A 12475-nucleotide genomic window follows, 5' to 3' on the forward strand; every position below is an offset into this window, starting at 1 on the left:
TATCCATAAAATAGAGTAAGAATAGGTTAATGAATTGGATATGCAATTTAAAAAGTAGAATTATTTGTAATGGTGATAAACTAGAAGTCTTCCCAATACGATCAACAGGGTCTGTCCACTGTTACCAATATTATTCAGATTGTATTGGAAATCCTAGCAATAGCAATAAAAGAAGAAAAAGAAATTGAAAGGATCAAAATAGGGAATGAAGTAATAAATCTCTTTCCTTTGCAGAAAACTATAATAGACTGCAAAATTCTAAAGATTCATCTAAAAAATTGGTTGAAATAATTTATAATTTTAGCAAAGTAGAATGATGTAATATAAATCCAAATAAATCATAAATATTTCTATGTGCCATAAAAAAAATCCTTAAGAAGAAATAATAAAAAATATCACATTTAAAAATAACACTTGGAGGGGTGGCTAGGTTGCACAGTGGACAGAACACCAGCCTTGAAGTCAGAAAGACCTGAGTTCAAATGCAGCCTCAGACACTTAATGATTACCTAGTTGGGTGGCCTTGAGCAAGCCACTTAACCCCATTGCCTTGAAAAAGTCTAAAAAAAATAATACTTGGCTATATAAAATACCTCATAGTATATCTGCCTAAACAAACCTAGGAACTATATATATAAATGAAATTATAAAATAAAAAAAGATTTTTGTACAAGTAAAATCAAATTCAAATAATTGGAGAAATAATTATTGTTCATAGGTAAGTAGGGTCAGTATAATAAAAATGACAATTTTATCCAAATTCATTGATAAATTCAATGACATTTTAATTCAATTACCAAAAAAATATTTTTAATTAAGAAAAAATAATAACAGAATTTATTTGGAAAATAAAAAGTTCAGTAAATCAAAGGAAATAGTCTTTTTCAAAAAAGGATAAGAGAAAAGTCTAGTAGTATTGATGTAGAGAACTATGAATATAGAAAATATATAATTGGATGCAAATTCTGTAATCTTTTATGCTATTCAATTTTGTTCATGGCAGAAGATTGTTTACTCCTGAGATGTAAACAGACCTCTATTGTTTCATTGTTAAATGTAAATTTTGTACCCTTTCTTCATTCCTCCCTTCACCCAGCTTCTAGCTTAGAGATCATCCACGTTGGGACAGGAAGAACCAGCACATAGAATCTGGAGGATACCTGGCCCAAGTACTAGACCACACCCCCAAGTGCCTACCCCCTCCAGAAGTGTATTTAAGAAAAAGCACCACAAGTTTTTGTATCTTCTTGACTCTACCTTCTACTCTGCAAGATGGTTTTCCTCTCATTCCTTCTGAGACCTCGTGTTCCCAACTTAGGCCATCTGGAGCACCATGCCATTTGGCCAGATGAAGGCTGCCTGTTCTTTTCCTCTCTGTCTGTGTCTCTGTCTCTATCACTGTAACTCCTCTGTCTCTGTCTGCCTGTTTCTCTGTCTGTCTTTCTGTCTGTCTGTCTCTCTGTCTGTCTGTTTCTCTGTCTCTGTCTCCTTCTGTCTCTTGTCTCTCTGTCTTTCTCTCTCTCTCTATCACACACACACACACACAGACACTGAAACTTCACCTAGCTTGTTCTCATAATGTTTACTGCTTTTCTAGGAATTTTAACCTGTATATTTTGTAATAATTTGTAATAAATCCTGAGAAGTTTTAAAACTTCAAGTGAATGCAAATTCCTTCCTTTTTCAGCAGCCTTCCATCTCTGTCTTTAATTGGTGACCCTCAAATCTCATCTACAACATTATGAGACCATGTTGCAGTATCAGAGAGTAAGTATCAAAAAGATCTGTGTCCAAGAAATGGAAATCAATTGATCTCATTTAATGAATGATGAGAGTGGATATATATAATTTACAACAGCAAATAAATATGACAAACCTTATGCATGACAAGTATAAAGATTTAAGATTTTGGGATAGGAATTAATTATTTGGTAACAATTGTTGGGAAAACTGGTAAGTGGTATGGCCTAGGTATAAATAAGGATTTTACAAAGAAAATTGGAAGAACAAGAAGCATATTTATCAGACTTATTGAAAAGTGAATAATTAAGAATAAGCATGAAACAGAGGAGAGAGTTAAATGTAAAATGGATCATTTCAATTACATACCAAGTCAACTGGTTCAGGTCACCTAGGGAGGGAGGGGTTTCCCCTTTTGCCTTCACTGCCCAGATAAGGGGCAAGGCTATAAAACCAGAACTAAACCCCTGCTCTGGCCAGCCCTCTCTCTCTGACCCAATCAACCCTCTCTGTCTTTCCTTATCTCCCTCTCCCTGTCTCTGTCTGCCAGGCCACCATGCATAGTCTTTTATACTCCTTTCAGGAGGAAAAGATTTTTACCTATTTTCTTTGCTATATTTTTTGTTTGTTTGTTTTTTAGGTTTTCACAAGGCAAATGGGGTTAAGTGGTTTGCCCAAGGCTGAACAGCTAGGTAATTATTAAGTGTTTGAGGCCAAATTTGGACTCAGGGCCAATGCACTATCGACTGCACCACCTAAACATCCCCCTTTGTTGTATGTACATATATATATATATATATATATATATATATATATATATATATATGGGGTTAAGTGGCTTGCCAAAGGCCACACAGCTAGGTAATTATTAAGTGTCTGAAGCCGGATTTGAACTCAGGTACTCCTGACTCCAAGGTCAGTGCTCTATACACTTCACCACCTAGCCACCCCTTTGCTATATTTCTTAACAAAATCCTGAGATTTAACATCCCAGAGAGTGGGAATTCATTCACCTTTTCAGTGGCCCCCAAATTCCCATACTTAATTGTTTACCTTCAAACTCATTGGCAACAGTTGGACACAGCATTCTCCAGCTCATTTTTCAGTGAGGCAAATAATGGTGACTTGTCCAACAGTCACACAGATAGCATATGTCTAAAACCAGTTTTTAACTCCAGCCTTTCTGACTCCACACCTAGTATTCTATAAAGATTGCCACCAATGCCATAAGGAAAATAGGACAAGGGGGAAAAAGAAGAAACAAAAATGAGGATGGTAGATTGAAGGGAAAATTAGTTCTAAGAAAAGACTACTAAGTGTAAAAGAATGGAAATCTGAAGTAGTTGTTCATAAAATTGGAAATGATGGAACACAATGGTATTTAAATTTAATGTAATGAAACTGGTACAGAGTTAAGTTCAGAAACAGAAGAACAATTATATTGTGACAAAAATATCAAGAAAACAAGCAATGGTGAAAAAATTAGTAATTTTGCTCAGTGTGATTATAAAGCACCCACCTCCCAAGAGTTTGATGAAGAACTATGATATAGATTTGGGGGACTCTCAGAGAGTGGATACCTATTCAACAGTACAATTCACAATTTGCTACTTCAAAGTTTTAAGGATAGCCCTGACTCCGACAACTTTATTATGGTTCCTGAGCACCCACAGTTGAGATATGCCTAAAATAATTCACAAGGACAGCACTGAAGAAAATATTTGTGACCTCTTAAGATGATATCTGAATAGCATACATGTGAGGAATATGTGCTTGTCTGGGTTTCGCAAGAATATGAATGGCCTATATTGTTGCCTTTTTTGCAGGTACTGAGTTAAAGTCAAAGGACAGCATCAAGCTGATCAAAAGGTGAGATGAGATGGGTGTGCCCCACCTTTCTAAGGTGAGTCTTGACCTTTTCCTTTGTGAAGGCTCAAGGAGATCTAGCATTTCTTTCACATTAGTATAAGGAGCAGGGCAGGGGAAATGTATGGGGGCAGATATATCAATTAGATTGCCACCTGAGCCTATGATTGACATGAGGGGCAGTAGCAAGGCCTTTCAAAGTATAACAATGACCTTGCATTTTGGGATTTCCCCGCCCCACTCTTCCTCTTTGAGAGGTGTGCAATTTTATTAAGTTATTTTAATTAAAACCAATTTAATCACTTTGGACGAAGTAGTCATGAGACATCTATAACAATGCACATTTCATATATATATATACACATATATGTATATATATAAAATATATATGCACATATATGTATATATTATTATATATGCTCATGCACATATATATGCAATACAGAACATATAAAAATATTGTATTATGAATTTGTAAATCAGTTTAATCCTTTCAAAAATTATATAATAAATGCAAAACATTACTTTCCAAATTGTCTTGTTAATTTGGCTTCTTTCTGAACTTCATATTTTTAATAACATTTCAAAAGCTTTATTCTTTTACCATTCCTTTTTTAATTCTTTTGGTATCAACATATTACATCCCTTCTTCCTTTCCCACAACTAAAAAAGAAAGAGAAAACCCTTGTAACAATTAAACATATTCAAGAAAAAAGAAATTGACAGTGACTATGTGCAAAACTATTTGTACCAGACACTTTTTGGTTGCTAAGAATTGGAAACAAAGTGGATGCCATGAATTTCTTCTCTCTCTCTCTCTCTCTCTCTCTCTCTCTCCCTCTCTATCTCTGTCTCTCTTTGTATGTCTCTGTGCGTCTGTCACTCCCTCGAGATTCTCCTGACACATTATAGTGGCTAAAAGAGACAAAAATCAGAAGTATTTAGTGTAAGAGCAGGTGCACTCTAAAGACTGCTGCTCATCCAGGTTTTTCCAGGTCCACACAGAGCATCTTGCAACTTTTATGATGAAGATCTTTGCTCTCACCTTGTCCAAATATGAAATCTTGGAAGTTATTCATTTGTCTAGACCATCTCTGGTTGTACAAGGCTTCCATCTTAGTGCGAACATTGGTATTTCAGATGGGAATCCTTGTGAAGAAGGACATACACTCTTTTTTAAAATTTTCATAATCACTTTAACCAATCCTATTCTTCTAAATGTTTTATTGACAAATTCAAAAAGAATAGTTTATTAAAGAAATATTTTATCTTGTAGATCTTTTATGAGTAGAATTGTTTTTCTTTAAGTAAAATTTGATTATTATTCCAAATACATGAAAAGAGAGTTTTTAATATTCACTTTCTCATAAAATTGAGATTCACAGTTTTCTCCCTCCCTCCTTATCCTACCCCCTTTAATTCTAGGAATCTTATATAAGTTATACATGTATAACCATGTTAAACATATTTCCATATTAGTCATGCTGTGAAAGATGAATCAAACCAAAAGTACAAAAAGTCATGAAAGGATTAAAAAGCATAAAACAAATTTTTTAAATGAAAAATAGTATGGTGTATTTATCCATACTCCACAGTTTTCTATGATCCTCTGTTCACTCCTCCCTGCTCATGGCAGTGAACAATCTCACAGCAAATACATGTGTAATTGTGCTTGACATATTTTCATATTAATTGTGCTGTAAAAGACGAATTAGAATTAAAGGAAAATATTCATGAAAATGAAAGAAACATCTAAAGGAACTCTTTAAAAGTGAACATATTATGCTTTGCTCAACCTTCAGGCACCATATTTTTCTCTTCCTGTGGATGACATTTTCTATAACAAGCCTCTCAGGATTGTCTTTGAACTCCTGAAAGAGGCAGCATTTATCATTGCTGATCATCTCACAATGTTGTTGTAAATGTGTACAATGTTTTCTAGGTTCTGCTCACTTCATGCAGTATCAGTTCATGCAAGTCTTTCCTGTCTTTTTTAAAGTTCAGCCACTCATGACTTCTTATAGAACAATAATACTCCAAAACTTTCATTTACAATTAGTCATTCAGTCATTCCCTAATTGATGGACATCCCCTCAATTTCCAATTCTCTACCAGTACAAAAAGAGTTGCTATAAATATTTTCATACATGTGAGTCTTTTCCTGTTTTTTCATGATCTCTTTGAGATACAGATCTAGCAGTTATTGTTGGATCAAAGGTTATACAGTTTTATTGCCCTTTGTACAAAGTGCCAAATTTCTGTCCAAATTGGTTGGATTAATTCACCACTCTGCCAATGCTGTACCATTGTTAAAGTGTTCCCAAATCCTCTCCAACACGGATTGTTTTTCTTTTTTTGTCATCTTAGCCAACAATTCTTTTAAAAATTTCTTAAATTCAATTTTATTTTTGCTTTAAAATTACATCCTAATTTAAGAAAAATGGAAGATAAATAAGAATTTTTACAAATGTGTAGTCAAGCAAAACCAATTCCAATAATAGTTGTACAAAAAAATAACAAAACAAATACACGACAAAACGACAAATCAAATCAAAATTTAAAAAAAATGTCTCAGTCTTCACACTTTTTTATCCAGAAGCAGGTAACATTTCTCATCATGAATCCTTAGGTATTATGATTGGTCAACAAATTGATTAGTTTCTAGCAGGCATGTTTGCCTTAAAATAAATTTAGATTTTGTTTTATTTTTGTTATTTTATAGATATTTTCCGACAATTTTATGCAAAAGTAGTTTTCAACAATAATCCTTTAACAAACTTTTGATTTTCACATTTTTATACCATGTTGCATTCCTTCTCCCATGTCCATGTCAGCCTAGTATTCTTAAGAAATGTTGAAGTATCTCTAAATTCCATCAAACAATTGACACTCAATTATTAAACATTTTCAATATTCCAAGAGTTAGATGCTTAAATATGAAGACAAAAAAGAAACAACCTTCTCTCAAATTGTTTATACTCTATGTAGGAAAACATGTACATAAATAAATAGACTATAAAAATAAGGAGAAGGTAACTCTTGGATGGAGGGCACTCCCAATTTGAGGAATATAGGAAAGATTTAATGTAGATGGTGGCACTAGAGGTGAGCTTTGAAGGGATCAAACAACTAGAAGAAGTGTAGATTAAAATCAAGGGTGTTTTAGGAATAGAAGAGAGATGTTGTAAGAACAAGGAAAATAGAGAATGAGGATCAAATAGAAGGAACAGGGGAAGCTAGTTTAACTGGACTATTGACTTCAATGAGAAGAATAGCATACAATGAAATGGCAAAGGCATGTTGCGGTCAGTTTCTGAAAAAAAATTAGCAGAAAAAATTATAGCTCATATTAGATATTGGTGGAAAGACAGAAAATTATGGTTCATCAAGCGTGACAATGGTATGGCTAAATATCACTTTGGCAGTCATGTGGAAAAAGGGAAGGAAAAGTGTGAGACCTGAGGTAGATGACAGAAGAGGGAATGTCAGGAAACAGGTTATATAATCCTGAGAAGTACCTTAAAAGAAGGTATCGAAGTATGTCATATATTCTTCTCCTAGGAGCTAATCATGAGGAATAGATTTTGAAACATATGTTGAAAATAATGAAGGTTCCGTGAGTCTTTTTAGGCTTGAGAGGCCAAGATACCTTTTGTAGGAATAGAAATAACACCATTTGAGAAGTTTCTTTTAATTGTTCTTTTCCCTGTAAGTTTGTGACAATGAAGGATGATGGAAACTAAGGAATGTACCAGGAGAAGTAGAAATAGAGACAAATGGATCCAGTTCAGATTTTATATTATAGAAAACTTCACAGACTCACTATTGCCAGCACTCTAATGGACACTCATAAGAAGAACCTTTTCCTCAGAGTAAAGAAGTAATACAAAGTAGATCTATATCACGTAAAAAAAACAAAGTTCTCTCTCCTGCCTCCAGTAAGAACAACAGGTGGCAGCAGGTCTGGTTGTTCTGGAAGGAGCTCCCTGCAGACTGAGGCTCCATCTAGAGTTGGTCCCATGCTCCAGAAGATTCTGACATTTATCCAGAGGATATCTATCCTGTGGGAAACATAATAGGGCCTTTGTGGAGGGTCCAGGAGATTCAGCAGGCTTTGTTGTGCCCTGTCCATTCCTTGCCTCAGTTCCCCCAACTCAAAAAGGGGCATGAGCTTACCTGAATTGGGTTTTAACACCCATCTCTCCAGGGAAATTTGTATGCATGATAGAATAGACTTTTATGTTAAATCTACATCATTACGATTTCTCTATAACTTTGTTAAAACTAAACAATTAAAACAAAACCTATAAATCCAACTTTGATTTTCAGTGTCTGATGATTTCTGTTCTGACTGAAAACTTCACAATCACCTCTCTCAGCTGACAGAGCAATGCCTGGATATAAAGGACCTCGAATGGTGCTGTTAAATAACATGAAATTCAGATTCATGAATAAGGGAATGAACAAGAAATAGCCCTGTTAGCAAGCTGAAAAGCCTAGGAGTAATGGCAGAAATCTGTCACCTCCCCCCCCCCCCAGAATGATTCCCAGGGTAGATGCAATCTCTTCTAAAGATAAAAAATGTCAGAGTTATGGAGAGATTGCAAATAGAGATGACACTGGAATTAGCTAGGAAAATATCAGAACATAGAAAAGTCTAATGAACATTCCTTTCTGACTGAGAACATATTGGAGAGATGGAGGACAGACACTGAATCTTTACCAAACACATTTGAATTTACTGGGGGAAATCTATTTGCAATGAAGGGAAGGGACTCATCACAGTGGGAGGCAGTTCTTTTCCTCTACACTAAACAAAGAAAGACATGCAAATTGAGCTCCTCCCTCTGAGGATGAACATCAATAAAAACCTGCCTGCAGCTCTGGGAGACAAGTTTATCTTCTGTGGGGTCTTTCTCTGCCTAAGGAACCCCACTGGAGAGCCTGGACAATGGGTTTTGGACTGAATGGAATCTTCATTCTGACTATTTTACAAGGTAGTTTTGCCTTTTGTCTTGTGATTAAGGAAATTCTTAGAAGTAATGTATTTGAATGACTATTTTCTTTATTTACTCTTTGTTTGAAGGAGTGCACTGTGATGTTCTGCTGGAGGAGTCTGGGGGAGATGTGAGGCAGCCTGGAGGATCTCTTAGTCTTTCTTGCAAAGGTTCTGGATACACCTTCAGTAGTTATCGCATGGACTGGGTCCGCCAGGCTCCAGGGAAGGGACTGGAGTGGGTTGCATACATTAGCTATGATGGAACAACCAAAAACTATGCAGACTCCGTGAAAGGCCGGTTCACCATCTCCAGGGACAACAGCAACAACCTGCTGCAGCTGCAGATGACTTCCCTTAAAGCTGAGGACACAGCCCTGTATTACTGTGCAAGAGACACAGTGAGAAAAAATGAGCAGGAGACCAGACATAAACCTCCCTCAGTCAGGCCCAGGGGAGCCGGACTTCAAGCGGGAAGCAAGGAGACCATGGACAATGACAGGTGAAGGATGAAGCTGGAATGAGTTCAAGGCCTAACTTTCTTCCCAATCAGCAATGAGCATCTATCTTCTCTGTCTGTCTGTCTGTCTAATCTGCTTTCAGTCCTTGAGAAAAGATATCTTTTTTAAAGATCTTACATATTTTGTACAAGGTGAAGAACTTTCCTGAAGTTTCCAACATAAAGCAAATATGTAGTTATTGAATAGTTAACTATGTGCATCCTTTACCATTTTTATATACTGTGTTCTTTTCTAAAACCTGTCTAGGTAAACACAATACAAATACACACACACACACACACATATGTAAGATATATGCAAATCTATAAGTATGCATCTCAACTATATGTATGTTCATAGAGTATCATGATATTGTAATTGCAAGGAATGTGAAGCCTCTTTTTAATCAGACCTCTCATGGTATCAAAATCATATTCCTCTTAATTCAGAAAAGATCTTTCCCGAAATTTCAACAACCTGTAAAAACAAATCTTTCCTTTCAAGTATATCTTCTTGAATTACTTAATTTTTAAAAAAAATATTATAATTGCATGTGAAAAATTTAGTATTTTATTTTGTCCCAGTTACATTTACAAACAATTTTCACCTTCATTAATAAAACTTTGTTTTCCAAATTCTCTCCCTTTCTCCTTCCCATCCCCCATCTCCTCATTGTAACATGATATAGGCTATAAATATGTTGGCATACAAAACATGTCCATAATAATCATTTTGTAAAAGAAAATATAGACACCTAAACAAAAAGAAACTTTAAGAATAATAGAGGAATAGAAAAGGATGCTTTAATCTGTATTCAGCCTCCATTAAATCTTTCTCAGAGAATGGATAGCATTCTTCATCACAAGTCCTTCATCGTTGTTTTGGGCCACTGTATTACTGAGAAAAGCTAAGTCATTCCTAGTTGATCTCCCTACCATATTACTGTTTCTTTTTACTTATGTAGGCTCTTGTAAGTCTTTCTAGTTTTTCAGAAAGCACCCTATTCTGAGAGCATCAAAATCACACACCACAGATTGTTCAGTCTTTCGCCTCAGTGTCCAATTCAATGCCATCAGAAAATAGTTGCTATAAATATCCTTGTACATGTAAGCCATTTTTCTTTTTGTTTTCCATCTCTTTTTTGATACATATACAACAAAAACATCACTAGGTCAAAGTCTATACTTGGTTGTATAACTGTTTGGATATAGATCCAAATTGCTCAGCAGAATGGTTAAATCAGTTTACAACTCCACCAACAATGCATTGATGTCTCATTTTCCCTTCATTGCTACCTATATTTGCCATTTTCTGTTTCTGTATAATTAGTAAACCTATTAGGTATGAGCTAGTATCTCAAAATTATTTTAATATAGGGACTTAGAACACATTTTTAAAAAATGACAAGATAGTACAGCTAGGTGGCACAATGGATAGAGCACCAACCCTAGAGTCAGGAGGACTTGAGTCCAAATATGGCGTCAGACACTTAATAATTGCCTAACTTTGTGACCTTGGGCAAGTCACTTAAACCCATTGCCTCAAATAAAAATTTAAAAAATGAGTAGAGCGCATTGATATTCTCCTTAGAACACTGATCATTCTTTTGACCATTTATATTTTGAGAATGACTTAGTTTTATGAATTTGACTCAGATCTCTATATCTTTGAGAAAAGAGGTGTTTATCAGAGAAACTTTCTTCAAAACGTTTTTCACAATTACTATTGCTATCTTTATTTGCCTCCATCCTATTCCTCCTGTACCTGTTTATTCTATTCTCTTTCTCTCTCTTCCTTCACTCTGTTGCTCCTCAAAAGTGATTTGCAACTACCCCCTCCCTCAATAGGCCCTCCCTTTGACCACACCTAACCTGCCTTTCTCTTATCCCATCCCCTTGTCCTTTCCAATTGAGTGTATGTTATTTCACCTTTAAGCCCATTCTGTCCTCTCTTCCACTCCATTGTAAACACTTTTTCTTGCTTTTTTGATGTGAGATATTTAACCTCCTCTGTTCCCTTTCTCCCAGTACATTCCTTTCTCACTCCTTAATCTATTTTTTTGTGTGTCCTCTGTGTATATATAATCCTTCTAACAACTCTATGGGTTACCAGTATCATCTTCCCAGGTAGCATATAAACAGTTGAGCAACATTAAATGATTTCCCTTTACCATTTACCTTTCTGTATTGCTCTTGAATCTTGTATTTGAAGATCAAATTTTCTGTTCAACTCTGATCTTTTCATCTAGAAATTTTGATAGTCCCATATGATCTTGAATGTTCCCCTTTGCCCCTGATAATGTGTGCTCATTTTTTCTGGGCAGTTGATTCTGATTTATAATCTAAACTCTTTGCTTTCTGAAATATCATATTCAAAGTCCTATGTTCTATAATGCAGAAGTTGCACCTGATACTTTGATTGGGTAGATTGGAAGCATTAAGGTTTAAAAGCTATAGGAACAGAGAGACTTGATACTTTGGTTGGGAAGAGTCCTTGGGATATGGATTGAGTATTATAGAGAGGAAGGGAGACAGTGTTAATGAAATGACTGGACATGAAAAGAATTTGAAGTGATTTTGGTTTGCTTGCTGATTTGTGAAAAGTTGCAGGAAGAATGCTTTGCAGTGGAGATAGAAATGACTCATGAAATGATTTGGCTTTGCACGATGCTTTGGCTCATGAGGATTGTGTGACATGGAGGGTATTTAAAAATCGTATAAAATTGGGGCAGCTAGGTGGCATAGTGGAGAAAGTACTGGCCTTAGAGTCAGGAGTACCTGAGTTCAAATCAGGTCTCAGACACTTAATAATTACCTAGCTGTGTGGCCCTGGGCAAGCTACATAACTCCATTTGCCTTGCAAAAAAGAAATCTAAAAAAAGAGTATAAAATGACTATAATTTATAATGTTTAAAAATTGTATTTCTAATGGAGATGTAGAGGAGAGTGTACTTAGTGATCATAAGGCATTGCTTCTTATCAATCCAAAAATCAGGCAATCAATCAATCAACCTTTGAGAAAGGTACTTCTATCAGGATAGATAAAGAGAATTTAATTGGACAGAGAGGTTACAGGTACAAGACAGGGTTAAAAGAATAGAATCTTGAAAAAAAGGACTATTTCAGAAGAAGGCATTAGTAGATAAATAACACCAGATGAAAAGGATCAAAGATCTATTATAATAGAGGGAAAGAAGGGAGAGTATGAATCCTGAGTAAATCCTTCTTTTAATAGATTTGCCCCCCAAAGAGAATTAACCTACTTTCCCAATTGGGTTTAAAAATCGATCCTACTCTAAGGGGGGGTGGTCAGGGGGAAGAGAAAGAGAAAGAAGGGACTGATCAAAGGGAAATAAAAGTTAAATGTAAAAGTA

The 12475-nt window shown here is 35.4% G+C and overlaps 1 gene segment (V, D, J or C); it reads left to right on the forward strand.

The window, feature by feature from the left end:
- The first annotated feature begins 8488 nt into the window (after window positions 1-8488).
- Window positions 8489-9123, forward strand: LOC141506487 (immunoglobulin heavy variable 3-30-3-like). The segment is given in 2 exon segments: window positions 8489-8603; window positions 8693-9123. Coding segments are annotated over 2 exon segments (462 nt in total).
- The last annotated feature ends 3352 nt before the right edge of the window (window positions 9124-12475 follow it).

The sequence above is a fragment of the Macrotis lagotis genome, chromosome 1 (genome assembly GCF_037893015.1).
Source record: "Macrotis lagotis isolate mMagLag1 chromosome 1, bilby.v1.9.chrom.fasta, whole genome shotgun sequence".
NCBI lineage: Eukaryota > Metazoa > Chordata > Mammalia > Peramelemorphia > Peramelidae > Macrotis > Macrotis lagotis.